Genomic DNA, 17,006 nt, shown 5'->3' with positions numbered 1-17,006 from the left:
AAGTAGAAGATGAGCTCCCAGTGTGATGCTGTGGCCAAAAGAGCTAATGCAATCCATGGATGCATAAACACAATCTATGTACCTGCATGAGGATCAAATATTTTATGATGGGCTCTTCAGTCTGTCAGAGAAAGGTAATAACATGATCCAATGGCTGGAAGCTGAAGCTAGATAAATTCACACTGGAAATAAGGCCTAAAGTTTTAAATGAGAGTAATTAACCATGGGAACAATTTACCAAGGGTCATGGTAGATTCTCCATTAGTGGAAATTCTTAAATTAAGATTGGATGTTTTTCTAAAAGATCTGCTCTAGGAATTATTTTAGGGCAGTTCTCTAGCATGTGTTATACAGGAGGTCCGACTAGATGATCACAATGGTTCCTTCTGGCCTTGGAATATAGGAATTGTTAATGCACACCTTCATGGGCTGTTCCGTGATCCTAAGTGCATAATATGGTTTACCTAGCAGCTTCTCATCAGAATTGCCCCTTTGAAAATTACCTCAGATTCCCACCACAGGGTTTGTGTGCTCCTTGTGGTGGATTTGGGGCTAAGGTTGTGGGGTCCCAGCTGTGGATAGCTGTGTCAGCAAAACACTTAAACATCTCCAAGATCTGTCTTGAGCGGTAACAGCTAATTTAGACCACATCATTTTGTGTGTATGGCAGCAGTCTTCCTCAGGTCTGGGAATGTACTCAGTGTCACACCTAAATACAAGGATAAACAGATTGTGTACTAACTACTTATGCTAAACTTTCTAAGGGACCATTTCAGGTGAAATGGCCTGTTAACACTCCTGTAGTCTTAGGACAAGAAGTCACCAGTTTAGTGAGATTCCTTTGTAACTCTTTGCAGTCAGCTTAATTTTGTATAATCAAGTAATTTTGTATCATCTGGAAACTTTGCTACCTCACTGTTTACCCCCTTTTCCAGATTGATTATGAATGTGTTGAACAGTGCAGGTCCCAGTGCAGATCTGTGGCAGACCCTGCTATTTACCTCTCATGCTATTTACGGCGCTTACTAGAAAACTACCTTTCCCTTCCCATGGTGCTCACTGGGTATTTCACTCAGCAATGAAAACCAAAGAATGACCAAGAACCCCAGATCTCACAGTGTTTCTCTGGCAGCTTTAGCTGATTTTTAGCCTTCCTAGTGTACTGTCTAGAGAGTACATCGGGTCTTGTATGCATCCCTGGGCCAGAACAAATGAATCTTTGTCCACTAAAGCCCTACCTTTACAAAAAGGATATGTTTCAATGTTAGCTCAATCAGGTTATCTCATCAGGATTGAAAAGCCCTGTTGCAATACAGCCAGGGAAGTTGGAAGTTAGATTAGCTCGCTCTTTTAGCCTTGGCTCGCCTAGCTAAAACATGGCTTCAAATGTGTTAAAAATCTAATGTAGACAAGACTATCCTGAGTTAGACTGCTGTTCCCCAGGGTAAAATGCAAACGGTTATAACCTGGAACAAGCATTTCATTAATGTCCACACTAGCTTTTACAAACATGTTTATTGACAGACAACCAATGTGAGGTAAAAACTCCGGTGTAGACATAGAACAGAATTTGTTTTAATTCGTTGTTAGAACTTTCCAGCCCTGTAGTGTTACACTGGGGTCTGCAGACCCCTTGTGACTGGCATTTGAACCAGAGGCACCTGTGCACAGCTGACATGCTTAGCAGAAGTAAATAGTACTGGGCCTGTGTGTTCGCTTTTCTCTAGGAACCAAGTTGCTTTCTCAGCTTGCTCCAGATGGGAGGACACTGATTGCATCCAAATACACACAAGTGCCTGAAGTTTTTTTCAACCACCTTGAAAAAACATCTAAATTTTTGACTACTGTAATAATATCAGAGTAGCAGCCGTGTTAGTCTGTATTCACAAAAAGAAAAGGAGTACTTGTGGCACCTTAGAAACTAACCAATTTATTTGAGCATAAGCTTTCGTGAGCTACAGCTCACTTCATCGGATGCATGCAGTGGAAAATACAGTGGGGAGATTTATATACACAGAGAAATGAAACAATGGGTGTTATCATACACACTGTAAGGAGAGTGATCACTTAAGATGAGCTAATACCAGCAGGAGAGTGGGGGGGCGGAGAAAACCTTTTGTAGTGATGATCAAGGTGGGTCATTTCCAGCAGTTGACAAGAACGTCTGAGGAATTGGGGGGGCGGGTAAACATGGGGAAATAGTTTTACTTTGTGTAATGACCCATCCACTCCCAGTCTCTATTCAAGCCTAAGTTAATGGTGTCCAGTTTGCAAATTAATTCCAATTCAGCTGTCTCTCGTTGGAATCCGTTTTTGAAGTCTTTTTGTTGTAATTTTGCGACTTTTAGGTCTGTAATCAAGTGACCAGAGAGATTGAAGTGTTCTCCGGGTGGTTTTTGAATGTTATAATTCCTGATGTCCAATTTATGTCCATTTATTCTTTTACATAGAGACTGTCCAGTTTGGCCAATGTACATGGCAGAGGGGCATTGCTGGCACATGATGGCATCTATCACATTGGTGGATGTGCAGGTGAACGAGCCCCTGATAGCGTGGCTGATGTGGTTAGGTCCTGTGATGGTGTCCCTTGAATAGATCTGTGGGCACAGTTGGCAACGGGCTTTGTTGCAGAGTTTGGTTCCTGGGTTGGTGGTGAGTATTTGCTTCAGGTTGGGGGGCTGTCTGTAAGCGAGGACTGGCCTGTCTGCCAAGATCTGTGAGAGTGATGGGTCGTCCTTCAGAATAGGTTGTAGATCCTTGAGGATGCGTTGGAGAGGTTTTAGTTGGAGGCTGAAGGTGATGGCTAGTGGTGTTCTGTTATTTTCTTTGTTAGGCCTGTCCTGTAGTAGGTGACTTCTGGGTACTCTTCTGGCTCTGTCAGTCTGTTTCTTCACTTCAGCAGGTGGGTATTGCAGTTGTAAGAATGCTTGATAGAGCTCTTGTAGGTGTTTGTCTCTGTCTGAGGGGTTGGAGCAAATGCGGTTGTATCGTAGAGCTTGGCTGTAGACGATGGATCGTGTGGTGTGGTCTGGGTGAAAGCTGGAGGCATGTAGGTAGGAATAGCGGTCAGTAGGTTTCTGGTATAGGGTGGTGTTTATGTGACCATCGCTTATTAGCACCGTAGTGTCCAGGAAGTGGATCTCTTGTGTGGATCTCTCCAGTCAGAAAACTGACCAGTCTTACCCTTTTTCCTGTCTTTTAACCAGATACTTATTCATGAGGACTGTCCCTGTTATCCCCTAACTCCTTACTGTGCTTAAGAGCCTTTGGTGAGGGACCTTGGCAAACACTTTCTGAAGAACACTAAATCCACTAGATCACCCTTGTCCATGTGTGTGTTGACCTTTTGAGACAATTCTGATAGACCGGTGAGGCATGATTTTTCTCTTTACAAAGGCCGTGTTGACTGTTCCCCAACAAATCATGTTAATCTATGTGTCTGATTCTTTTCTTTTCTGTAGCTTCAACTAGTTTGCCTGGTTCTGAAGTAAGGCTTACTGACCTATAATTGCCAGGGTTGCCTTTGGAGCCCTTTAAAAAAAAAAAAAAAAAAGAATTGTAAAAGTATAATTAGACAGGACAAGAAAAATCTGAAGAGCAACTACCAAAAGACAAAAAAACTAACAGCAAATAATTGTCACATTAACTGTCTTCCAGTCATCTGGTGCAGAGGCTGATTTAAGGGATAGGTTACATACCACATTTATTAGTTCTGAAATTTCATATTTAAATTCCTTCGGAACTCTTGAGTGAATACCATCAGGTCCTGGTGACTTATTCCTGTTCAATTTATCAGTTTGTTTCAAAACCTCTGACACCTCAATTTGGGACAGTTCCTCAGATTTGTCACCTAAAAAGAATGGTTCAGGTGCAGGAATCACTCCTATCCCCTGCAGTGAAGAACAATGCAAAGAATTCATGTAGCTTCTCTGCAAGGGCCTTGTCTTCCTTGAGTGCTCCTTTAGCGACTCAATTTGTCCAGCAGCCCCACTGATTGTCTGTCATGCTTCCTGCTTATAATGTACTTGAAACAATTATTTGCTGTTAGGTTTTTTTGTCTTTTGGTAGTTGCTCTTCAGATTTTTTTTGTCCTGTCTAATTATACTTTTACACTTGATTTAGCCAGAATTTGTTCCTATCCCTTTTCCTCAGTAGGATCTGACTTCCCATTTTAAAATGATGTTTTTGTCTCTAACCGCCTCTTTTACTCTGTTTTGCCATGGTGGCGTGTTTTTGGTCCTCTTACTGTGGTTTTGTTTTTCTTTTTTTTTTAAATTTGGGGTGTGTATATATAGTTTGAGTCTCTGTGGTGGTAAAAAGTTTCCATGCAGCTTGCAGGCATTTCACTCTTGTCAGTGTTCCTTTGAATTACTGTTTAACTAGGGGCCTCGTTTTTGTGTAGTTCCCCTTCTTGAAATTAAATTTATCATTCTTCTGGGTGGGGGAAATACCAAAGACACCCACCACGGTAACATTTAATTACATTGTGGTCACTATTACTGAGCAGTTCAACTATATTCACCTCTTGGACCAGATCATGTGTGCCATTTAGGATTAATTCAGGAATTGCCTCTCCCCTTGTGGATTCCAAGACCAGCTGCTGTAAAAAGCAGTCTTTAATGTTGTCTAGAAACTTCTCTGCATCCCGTCCTGAAGTGATCTGTCCCAATCAATATGGGGTAGTTGAAATCCTCCATTATTGTTGGGTTTTCTGTATTTTTAGCCTCTCTAACCTCCCTGATCATTTCACAGTCACTATCACCATCCTGGTCAGGTTGTCAGTAGTATGTTCCTGCTTCTATACTCTAATTATTTAGCATGGAATTTCTGTCTATAGAGATTCAGTGGTACAGTTTGATTCTTTTAAGATTTTTATGATATTTGACTCTTCTTTCACATATAGTGACACTCCCCCACCAGCATGTCCTATTCTGTCATTCCTATGTATTGTTTACTATCAGACATCAAGAATTATAACATTCAAAAACCAGTCAGAGAACACGTCAACCTCCCTGGTCACCCAATTTCAGACCTAAAAGTTGCAATTCTCCAATAAAAAAACTTCAAACACAGACTCCAATGAGAAACTGCAGAATTGGAATTAATTTGCAAACTGGACATCATTAAATTAGGCTTGAATAAAGACTGGGAGTGCCACATGTACTCCTTGTGGTATCGTGTTCCCGCGGGGGGGTCCCCGATACAGACTAACATGGCTACCACTCTGAAATCTGGTATTACTGTGTCCCATTGATTATCATTGTTCCACCAAGATTCTGTGATGCCTATTATATCAATATCCTTATTTAGTACATCACTCAGGTTCACCCATCTTAATAATTCTTGCATTTGTATACAAATACTTATAAAATTTATCAATATTTAGTTGTCTGCCTTCATGTGGTGTAATTCAATTGGACTGTTCTATTTGACTAATTCTCTTCAGTTCCTGCCTGTACTTTTTTAACTTCTATTCCTCTTCTCTTTACTGAGATATAGAGAATCCACATTAATCTTCCTCTAAGGGATATGTCTTTCTGAACCGTATGCTTCTCCGTATCTTTTGTCTTTCTCGTGCCCTTAATGTAAAAACTCCTTTATGGCCTTTTAATTTGACATACCAGCAATCTAGTTTGGTTTAGGTGGAGCCCATCCTGCCTGTATAGGGTCCTCCTTTCCCAAAAGGTTTCCTAGTTTTGGATAAACCTGAATCCTTCCTCCTTACACCATTGTCTCATCCACACAGTGAGACCCTGCAGTTCTGCCTGTCTAACTGGCCCTGCGTGTGGAACTGGAAGCATTTCAGAGAATGGCTACCATGGAGTCCTGGACTTTAATCTTTTACCTAGCAGCCTAAATTTGGCCTCCAGGACCTCTCTCCTCTTTCCCTACGGCGCTCCTAGATGTATTGAGAGGTCCACAAACTTTGCACTTGGCAGGCAATTTACCATACAGTTCTCCCGCTCATCACAAACCCAACTATCTGTATTTCTAATTCTAGAGTATCTGTTATATAGGGGTCCCCTTGCCTTGCGTGGTATACTTAGTACACAAGGATACCGTTACATCATCTGTAAGGAGGGTTCAGACTATGCAATTGTTTCTCTCCACTCCCTCTTGATGTTCTCCTTCCCAAATACTTCCCCCTCCTCAACAATACAGAGGCTGTTAGACTGGGGGTTGGATTGCTCTGCTGTGTCCCGGGTAGGGATGTAAATAGCGGCTAAAGAAAGTAACCGTGTAACTGATAAAATTTTATCAATCGCTTACATGGTTAAACATTTAACCGGGGAACTAGGGAGGTCCGGGGGGTGCTGCAGCACCCCCATGTTTTAAGTGGGGTTCCGCTGCCTGCTGCTGCGCCCCTGCGGCCAGGTACTTCAGCTGCCGCCCCAGGTGCAGGGCTGGCAGCTGAGTCCTGGGCTCCGGGGGTCTGTGGAATTTAATTGTTAACCGTTTACTAAAACTGATAAGACTGGTTAACCGGTTAAACTTTTATATCCCTAGTCCCAGAAGACTTGTCTATGTACAGCTCTCTCTCCCTTAGCTCCTCCAGTTGAGTCACTCTGGTCTCCAGAGCCTGTACGCTGTCTCTGAGTGCTGGAGCTGTTTGCCCTGAATGCACGCTGTCAAGGTTCCTCCCCCACTCTGAACTCTAGGGTACAGATGTGGGGACCTGCATGAAAAACCTCCTAAGCTTATCTTTACCAGCTTAGGTCAAAACTTCCCCAAGGTACAAAATATTCCACCCTTTGTCCTTGGATTGGCCGCTACCACCACCAAACTAATACTGGTTACTGGGGAAGAGCTGTTTGGACACGTCTTTCCCCCCAAAATACTTCCCAAAACCTTGCATCCCACTTCCTGGACAAGGTTTGGTAAAAAGCCTCACCAATTTGCCTAGGTGACTACAGACCCAGACCCTTGGATCTTAAGAACAATGAACAATCCTCCCAACACTTGCACCCCCCTTTTCCTGGGAAATGTTGGATAAAAAGCCTCACCAATTTGCATAGGTGACCACAGACCCAAACCCTTGGATCTGAGAACAATGAAAAAGCATTCAGTTTTCTTACAAGAAGACTTTTAATAAAAAATAGAAGTAAATAGAAATAAAGAAATCCCCCCTGTAAAATCAGGATGGTAGATACCTTACAGGGTAATTAGATTCAAAACACAGAGAACCCCTCTAGGCAAAACCTTAAGTTACAAAAAAGATACACAGATAGAAATAGTTATTCTATTCAGCACAGTTCTTTTCTCAGCCATTTAAAGAAATCATAATCTAAAACGTACCTAGCTAGATTACTTACTAAAAGTTCTAAGACTCCATTCCTGGTCTATCCCCGGCCAAGACAGAATATAGACAGACACACAGACCCTTTGTTTCTCTCCCTCCTCCCAGCTTTTGAAAGTATCTTGTCTCCTCATTGGTCATTTTGGTCAGGTGCCAGCGAGGTTACCTTTAGCTTCTTAACCCTTTACAGATGAGAGGAGCTTTCCCCTGCCCAGGAGGGATTTCAAAGGGGTTTACCCTTCCCTTTATATTTATGACACACGCACATTACACCTGCCCCCAAGGCCAGTCGTACATGCTGCATTCAGTGCAATAAACTGGATCCTCCTCCCCCTCCGCGCCCCCGACTCGGCTACTGGACTTCTGCCTCCGTTATTTTTACTCTTGCTGGTTTTTTTTTTTGTTAGTTTTTTTGTTTTTTGTTTTTGGTTGAGGGGAGTTATTGGCCCAAGTTTAGAGAGTGTTTGTTAGGTATATCTGGCTCTCATGCTCCTTCTCTAAACTCTCTTGCAAAACTCTTGTTTGGTGCTCCTGTTTGCTAGCTCTTGTAGTCTCTTACGAGCAGGCATTTTAAACCACATATTCTCTGTGAGTCAGGCCACCCCTTTGGCAAGCAATTCTAAAGGGTTAGGAATCAAAGCATGGCAGGCCAGACCCTCATTAGGAAGCTCTTGGCCTTGCCTAGCAGGTTGCTAGGCTCAGCACACAGCCCCCCAAACAGACCACACTATAAACTGCAGTCAAGCAGGCACGCGGCAACCAAGCACACAACAACAGACAGATAGCAAACTCACCCCTGGGGTCGTGTAGTTGCTCCTCCTTTACCTGGAGAACTCCCTTGCAAAACTCCTGTTGGCTGCTCTTGTTTACTAGCTCCTCCTGAAGTACTTCTTCACACAACAACACACAGTAGTCCTGTGGAACTCCTTGCTTGGAGATATTATGAAGACCAAAAGTATAAATGGGATTAAAAAAAAAAAATTATGGAGGATAACCATTGACGGACCTGTTAGGAGATGGTAAGGGTTGCAACCCCACGCTCTGGGTGTCCCTAAACCTGTGCCTGTCAGAAGCTGGGACTGGACGACAGGGAATGGATCACTCAATAAATTGCCCTGATCTGTTCATTCCCTCTCAAGCACCTGGCATTAGCCCCTGTAGGAAGACAGAATCCTGGGCTAGATGGACCATTGGTCTCACCCAGAATGGCCGTTCTGATGCTTAGCCATAAGGAGCTTTCTTGAGGTCTGCTCCACTGTCGCCTGCCCATTGTTGGATCACCAGCTCTGCAGGCTTCTATTTGTGTGCAGTCAGTTGAGATTGATTGAGCTTCTAAGGAACCTTTCTGTGGACTGGAGTCCAAATACTGACAAGAATGCCCTAATGCAGGGGATCTCGAGACATTTTTTGGTGGCCTCAGAGTGCGGCCACCAACTCTTGCTGGTGGTTGCTCTGACAATTTTTCCTAAAATACTTAATTAACTTTAAGAAAAACAAACAAATATGCACATATACATGTCCAAATCATTGTAATTTGTTTATGTAGGTTTTTATTGCAGACTCCAACAATAAAAATAACATACAGTTGTCTCTATTCCTTACTGGACCTAAACAGAATAGACACAAATACTGTGCTTTGCACATTCTCCTTTTTTTATTGTTTGTTTTTGCTTTTTTGGTTGCTTTGGGGGGGGGGGGGGGGGGGAGAGAAACACCTTGCTAGGTAGTAAGTCTGTTTCTGTGAAAAGCGATATTTGTATGTTAGGTAACACTGCCTTGCCCACCACAATCACTGCCCAGGAGGCTGTGGCCACATTTGAGAAATGCTGCCCTAATGTCTGAGCCACATGAGGTCAGGATAGCAGGGTTTGCTTTAAAAAAATAAAACAAAGTTTGCTGCTTAAAGTAAAGCGCCCATGGATACTTGGGACTAGTTGGCTTGATCAGAGGGCTGGAGTTTGCCCTGTGAGAAGTGATAGAATACTCATGTCACTCGGTAGGTAGCAGTTTTCATGTGCTGTGATGAAGGAATAGCACTACACACCAACCGTTGACAGGGTGAATCTTAGTTGAGAACCCTTAATTGACAAGGGAAGTGCTTTTCATTGCTCATTGTCCTGAGCTAAGCCCTCAGGTAAGTTTAAAACAAGGTGAGAACACGTACGTGGAGGAGGAAGGTCCACGGTCTTCCTGGCACTTCAGTAAAATAGTGTGCTGGGGCTAAAGCATAAGAGATGTGGCATCCAGAGGGCTCAGTCTGCTCAGAAGAGAGGCCTTGTGCGGCAAGGCAGTATGGTCTACGGAGTGGTTGCAATACTCCCTAAAGCTGCATGGATTGTGACGTTGAGGACAGCAGTCCTCATACGCCTTCTAATACCCTAGTTCATGGGAGGGCTGTTCCATGTACTGCTAGGGTTGTTTTGAGTTAACTTCTTTGCCTTGATGACGGTGCTAAAGGAAACTAGATTTCTTCTTACCAGTACACTTGATTGCCCACCTAATGGTAGTCATTTTGCATATTAATTTAGCTGTGCTGAAGGATGGGCATATTCCCTCCCAACACATGGATCTTTCTTGATTTGGAGTTGTAGTCTTAAGTCACAAAGTTCTTGGGACCTCTGGACTGCTATTTGTCAGAATATTATTTTTTACTAGACATCTGTCAACAGCTACAGTCCATAGACTTAACGAGATACTGGCCAAATATTTAGTCCTCTATAAACTGTAGTCCATGTGGGAAATGTGATTTGGTTGATGTCCTCATCCCCACTTCCGGTCTCAAGTCATCTGTTTCCATCTTGAACAGGCCATTAACTTATCTCATTCCCCCTTTTCCCCTTTTACACCCCTGCTATGACTACTTGGGTGTGAGTTCACCTGGATATAGAAAAAGGCTTTCAGCTAATCAAAAGGCAGCAGCCATTGCAGGCCTTTATTCTGTGTTTTCTTAGAATTTGCAAAGCTATTATTTGAAGATATACTTGTGTTTTGAAATAAAAATGTCCATAATGTGTCCAGGTATGATCTGGGAGAGCAAAATTACATTAGCTTCTAATTCTCTTGATGTGCCATCTAGAGCTGATTCTCATTATGGCAGTTTAGTAGTTCCTGTTCACTTAGAAATTCTTAACCCACCTTCCTGGTGCAGGAATTGTACTGGTTGCTAATTTCCCACGAGTGGAAATATGTAGAGGCCACTGGAAGAAGAAAAAGGTTGCTTACCAGTAACTTCAGATTCCAAGATTCCAGAAAGGACCATTGGGATCATCTAGTCTGACTTCACGTGTAACACAGGCCAGAGAAGTTCCCCAAAATAATTCCTAGAGCAGTTTTTTTTAAAAAAAATCCAATCTGGATTTAAACATTGTCAGTGATAGAGAATCCACCATGACCAATGGTTAATTACCTTTGCTGTTAAAAATGTATGCCTTATTTCCAGTCTGAGTCTAGCTTCAGTTTCCAGCCATTAGATTGTGTTAGAACTTTCTGTGCTAGACTGAAGAGCTCATTATCAAATATTCCCCATGTAGGTACGGCAATCAAGGTAGCCTTCTTTGTTCAGCTAAATAGATAGACTCAAGGAGCTCAATCACTGTAAAGCAGATATTCTAATCCTTTAATTGTTCTCGTGGCTTTTCTTTGAACCCTCTCCAATTTATCAACCTCCTTCTTGGATTGTGGTCATCAGACCAGACCACAGCATTTTAGCGGTGGTTGGTCAGTGTGTGCGTGCGCGTGCTCTGCACATTCACAGTTCAGCCCACCTTCCCCCACTTCAGTCTCACGTCAAGAACTCCATAAGTAAAGAAGGAACTGGGAGGCTTTTGGGGCCACTGCCCCTTATGTCTTCAGAACCGTCTGCAAGGTAGGGGGAGGAAGGGAAAAGTGGCCCCAAAGGACAGTGCTCTCTAGAAGATGTTAGACCGAGAGATGCCAATCCCACAAGTGTGCGTATGCAGAGGGCACCCTGATGACTGTTCGGTAACTTCTGTCCGTAGTGATAGGAAGGAAAGAGCAGGTATTCTGTTGGGCTATGTTACATTTTAGTTGATGCTGAGACATCTAGGACAGGCTGTGATTTGGCATTGGATGGAGGGACCTGAAGCAGTGAGCAGATTTGTAGTGGAGAAAGTCTCCGTCATGGGACTTTCACAAACTAAGCAGGGTGTGATGTCTGGTCACCTCTCCAAGGAGAACCCAACTTGTGACATAAAGTCTGTTTTCTCATCTCAGGTGATTGAGAAGGCAATCTTCTCAGTACTGACCAAATGCCCTTTGCTGCGCTGCAGTGCTCAAGATGGTTTGATTTACATCAAGTGGAGAGTCTGCATTTAAATTGACTTTTAAAGAGGTCTCAATGGCATTCTCAATGGTTGATACAGCCATTAAAGTTTGATTTACAGCAAAACAGAGTCTTTATGCTAGATTTGATATATAATTTTTCTCCCTAGGAGGGTACATTATATCTACATACTTTTATTTAGGTAGTTATGTTGTTTAATATTTTCAGGTTCTTATTCTACATTTTTAGTATGTAGAAAACAGTGACTGATATATTGCTTATTAGATAAGTAACTTTTTTGCTTATGCTTTGTGTCAAGCTGCATTATGATGGTAACTGGCATTTAAATACAATAGCATATAATTTTTTATTAAAACAAGCCCTTAATGCAGTACATAACCTATTGTGCCATATTTATAAAGCTTGATCTCAAAAGTTAGAGGTTTTTCCTCTGATTCTTTCTTTATATAGAAAATCAGCCTTTAACTCAGTTTTTGATAGAGGCTCATGGATTCTGCATACTTTTTTTTATTTAAATGTTTTTCAGAGATTATAATAAATTTAGGTCTTAACATATATTTTGTATTAAGTTTAGATTTCATTTAACAGATTTATTTTGAAAAAGAAAAATGTATTTAATATCAATTTAAATAATAAAATCAATTTAAATAATCCAGTTTTGTTTTTTAAATCATTTATTTTTAGCAGCTGGGTCTGGTGGCTGATCCCTGGCTGAATCAGCGCTGACCCCAGGGTCCCAGCATGGTGCTAAGGGTGTTGTGCTTCTGGCAGAGAGATGTAATACCGAAGTCCTGAGTGAGTGTAAGCAGCCCAGATTCCATGTGTAGTAGGAGAGATGAGGGCCTCATGTGTTGGCCAAATTCAAATATAAGGACTCTCACTGGCTAAAACTTCATGCAATTTCAGTCTGATATGGTGTCATTCATTTTCCTGTTCTCTTTGTGTAGGTAGTTGGTGGTGGTAAACAGCAGCTGCTTTCCATCCCAGATGTAGGATCATGTTAGTGGTGTGATTCCTGTGTGTTTGTAGTGAAGGCCAGGCAGAGGCAAATGGGAGTAGTCGGTGCCTTATTGTAAAAGGATTAAGAAATTGCAGCCATTTATAAAATGCATCTGTGCTCATCTTCCCCACCTTGTCTCTAAATTTGGAAGCACTTTGGGGCAGGGACAATCTCCTATGTATTTGAACAGTGCTTAATACAACAGGATGTGACCCTGATTGGAGCCTCTGGGTGTATGTGGTACACTGGCTTGTTTGTTTTTAAAATCGCAATGAGTCTGAGTCTGGATCAGCTGGCTTGGGCTCTTGGGGCCTAGGCTATGGGGTTATAAAATTACAATGTCGAGGCTCGGGCTGGAGCCTGGGGCTTTGAAACCTCCCATCTCGCAATTTTATAATCCTGTGAACCCAAGTCAGCTGACTTCAGCCAGCCGTGGACATAGTGCACGTTTATTGCAGTGTAGATGTACCCCGGGTGCCTCACAGAGCCAAGACTTGTACGTCAGTAGAGCACTAGCAGCAGTAGAAGATGCTATAAAAACGACAGGCCCTGATGGAGGGAAATGGTCTGAGCAAATCATCGGGGTGTTGAAGTAAAAGGGTAATAGAAGTGTAGGGCTGGAAGAGATCTCGGAGGTCATAGAGTTCAACCTCCTGTGCTGAGGCAGGACCAAGGAAACCTAGACCATCCCTGCAAGGGGTTTGACCAACCTGTTCCTAAAAACCTCCAGTGTTGGGGATTCCACAGTTTAGATTCTTCATGTATAACACACCGCCACCTCCCTCTTTCTCTGCCTACCTTTCCTGAACAGACTCTACTGTTCTCTACCAATATTCCAGTCAGAAGATTGGTTAGTTAGTCCATAAACTAAATTATTACTGAACACTTCTAGTTTTTGTTTATTCTCCGTACTCCTTGCATTTGTCTGTAGGCACCTGAGATGTTGAAAAGAGTCCCCCTCTGATTTCCCTCATGTGGCTCCGATTACCCTATTGTAATTTTCCATGATCCCCCGGCAACATCAGCTGTACTGCTGACTTCTCCATCCTTGCTTCCAGAGGCCTGTAGTCACTGCTGATCTGCTCAGGGTCACATCTGACAATACCATAAGTACACACATGGATGAGCAGCATGGGGTAGCTATCAGGGGAGAGATGAGCCACGACAACCTTTCCGTAATGTCTCAGATGTGGGCTCTAGGCAGGCAGCACTCCACATGGGACATCAGGTCAGTAGATAAGATACCTCCATCCCCTACAGAAGGGAGTCCCTGACAACTAGCTTTCTATGCTGCCTTCTCTTGGGTGGCCATGAGGCTCCCAGCCTTGTGGGGAGGTGGCTCCTCCTCAGCCATTGGGGTCTGCTCCTCACCTCATGTTGCCAGTGCAGCATACTGGTGCTTGACCATGCTGGGTTGGGGATCGGGGTGGAGAACTGCTCCAAGTGGCCAATCTACTCCCTGCAGAGCAGACTGTTTTCCTCCTTCCTCTGGTGATGCTCTAGTGACGTGTAGTCGGCTACCATCCTCTGTCCCAGATGCTTCGATGTGCATCCCATCGGTGAAGTCCTCTGTCTCCCAGATTCTATGCAGACATGCAGCCTCCTTCTGCAGGTCTTACCTGCTTCTTGAGCGACTCCAACAACAGCTATTTCTCAGACTGGTTCCACCTGCTTGGCTTCTGGCAACAGGGACATGCAGGCCACGTTCCTAGTAGATCCTTGGTGGCAGCTGCTGCATGTCATGGGAAAATGTACCTTACCAGTAGCAAGGGACTGCAACGTTTCCTGTTGCTGTGACTTGCTCTTCCTCAAGTCTCTCTAACTTGCATTCAAGCACCTTTCTCTTAGGCTCTCCTTGGCTCTTAAAAGCTTATCTGTACGAAGGCGTCTTTGTCCCTCTCATGCTTTGTCTGCTCGTCTCGATACTTCCTTAGAGCTCGTCCGCGCACATCTCAAGTGCGGGCACACTCGCACTGGGTTATAGCTGTTCATTGGTAAGCCTGCTGATGCCAGCTAAAGTACTATCAACAGTTTCAATCTGTTCTACCTAAATTGGTGCAACAACTGTGTAGACAGCTGTGCATCTCACAACTGTCTTGATTCCCCTGTGTCTGAAATGGCTTCCCTCCTTCTGTGCTTCAAGCAACATCACTCCTTGCAAATCCCTCCTCACACTTCATGTCTGCTTGGTTTCCACGTGCGGGTCCTCTCTTCACCCCCTGGATCTGCATGGGGGCATGATTCTGATAGAACTAGAAATATCATAAACGATACAAACAAATCAATGCCATGAGGCAACTCAAATGACAAGCTAATATCTGTGCAAAAAGTTCTCTCCCTAGAGCATTCCCTCCTCTCCCGTCCACATGACTCCTGGTCTGCCTCTACACGTGTGGCTTAGAGTGTAGACTCTGCTGGGACAGACCGTACCTTACATGAATAACCAAGTCTCAGACTGCACCCTGTGACTAAGTGGAGCTGAGGCTGTAAGCTCAGCGTAGGAGGAAGCTATAGATGAGTGACTGGTGGTGGTGGTGTTTCCCTGCCTTAGGCTTCACATCTGTCCCCATCTATCTGTCCAGGTGAATCAGCGCAATGTCCCTGGGATTGATAGTGCCTACCTGGCGATGGATACAGAAGAAGGTGTGGAAGTTGTTTGGAATGAGGTTCAATTTTCTGAGCGCAAGAATTTTAAGCTTCAGGAGGTAAGTTAGGGTGGAGGCTGTCCTGCACCTTGTGCCAAGAATGTGCCCTGTGGCCAGGTGGGGATCATAGACCATGGTGGCTGAGCATAGTTACATAGCACAGAGTTACAAACCCAGCCGGTCTGAGAGGAGTGCTGAATTGCTCTGATTCTGCAACTGGACGTGGAGAGCTCTGGGCATGCTTGGAACTGAACTGTGTTGCACTTCCAGTGCAGAAAGGATGACAGGCTGGTTCTGTCAGGCCCTGCTCCCTGGATGTGGAACACGGTTTGAATCTGTCAATATCTGTGGCCAAATAATGTCCAGCCACAGTTAGGGGGCAAGGCTCACAGTTTGTATCAGCATGGGGGTCAGATGCTGCTAGTGTTAGGCACACCAGCTGGAACAATGCCATGGGGTAGTGCATGGCGTTGGAACGTCTCGGGACTCAGACATAGGAGAAGAGAAGGTTGGGGAATGGATGGGAATGTTCCTTGGCTTAGGGTGGTAATGTGGTTCTGCTTGTCTGGTTGTCACAGGAGAAGGTTAAAGCTGTCTTTGACAACCTGATCCAGCTGGAACACTTGAATATTGTGAAATTCCACAAGTACTGGGCTGATGTAAAGGAGAACAAGGCCAGGGTAAGTGGCGTAAGAAGCTCCTCTTATCCACTCGCTGGGGATACCGTGGGCTAGAGGGGAAGCAGCAGGTAGTGTCTCATCTTGTCCCTTGCAGGTGATTTTCATCACTGAGTACATGTCCTCAGGCAGCTTGAAACAGTTCCTGAAGAAGACAAAGAAGAACCACAAGACAATGAATGAAAAGGTAATCTCTCCTCCTGCATGTGTGCCCTGCTTTGACTGGGCCATCTCTCCTCTGGAGAGCTCTTTTCACAGGCCCCTTGCTTGTGGTTGGGGTTTGCTCTGTCCCTGCCTACAGTAAAAGCTCCATTCAGCTGCTATCCCTGGCAAAGTCGGCCAGCATAGCTAGGGGTGGCTCTCCAGGGAAGCATCAGGCAGGTTGATGTAACTCTGCAGAGGGAATGAGCTAGTTTTGAGAAGTGCACAGATTGTGCACACCTCTCTCCTGCATGTACCTGAGTGGAAGGAGGGGCTCTGCAGTCATCCTAGAGTACAGAAAGACGGTGGGGGATTTCTTGGTCACTGCATGACTGTGGGGGCTGGGTTGAGCATGGGAGTGGGGATCCAGGGTTACCATTCACCAGTACAGCTGGGATGGGCTGGAGCTTAGAGGCCGGGCTGCAGCAGGAGAGGCGCCTTCCTCCAGATGAGCTGAATTGGTAGCAGTTAGTCCTACTTGCTGATTGTGGCTTGTACTTCACCTTGTATTTTTAGGCCTGGAAGCGCTGGTGCACCCAGATCCTCTCTGCTCTCAGGTAGGTGAAGTAGGGAGATGCCCTGTGTATGAATGGCTAGCTGTTCTGGAGTTCGGCAGTCTGAGCCAGTCTTCCTGGTTAGCTGTGGGATGGAAGTGTGCAGCCTACTAATTAGGCAGTCTAGACAAAACTACTCTTACTAGTAGACTTGGTTTCAAATATGACGACCTCCTCCCCACTTCCTCTTCTGCTGGTAATCCTGCCCCTCCCACAGACCAGAGGCAGATTCAGACTGGTCCTGCAGGCAGCTGGGGACACTGGTCCTGTGAGCCCCAGGTTACTTTTTAAATTGTAAACTCATTCACCACATCACTAGCAAGTTACAA

General features: G+C 44.3%; 1 protein-coding gene across 3 annotated transcripts in view; it reads left to right on the top strand.

Annotated features, from left to right (window-relative positions):
- Positions 1 to 17,006, top strand: part of NRBP1 (nuclear receptor binding protein 1) — an 89,575-nt gene that overhangs the window by 6,528 nt on the left and 66,041 nt on the right. For all 3 annotated transcript variants that reach the window (XM_048846168.2, XM_048846166.2, XM_048846167.2), the window contains exons 3-6: positions 15,183 to 15,305; positions 15,824 to 15,925; positions 16,020 to 16,109; positions 16,640 to 16,680. In XM_048846168.2, the coding sequence (XP_048702125.1) occupies positions 15,183 to 15,305; positions 15,824 to 15,925; positions 16,020 to 16,109; positions 16,640 to 16,680 (356 nt within the window). The remainder of the gene's footprint in view (positions 1 to 15,182; positions 15,306 to 15,823; positions 15,926 to 16,019; positions 16,110 to 16,639; positions 16,681 to 17,006) is intronic.

The sequence above is a fragment of the Caretta caretta genome, chromosome 3 (assembly GCF_965140235.1).
Source record: "Caretta caretta isolate rCarCar2 chromosome 3, rCarCar1.hap1, whole genome shotgun sequence".
Classification (NCBI taxonomy): domain Eukaryota; kingdom Metazoa; phylum Chordata; order Testudines; family Cheloniidae; genus Caretta; species Caretta caretta.
The sequence above is the reverse complement of the archived record's forward strand: the minus strand, read 5'-3'. Positions and strand labels throughout refer to the sequence as shown.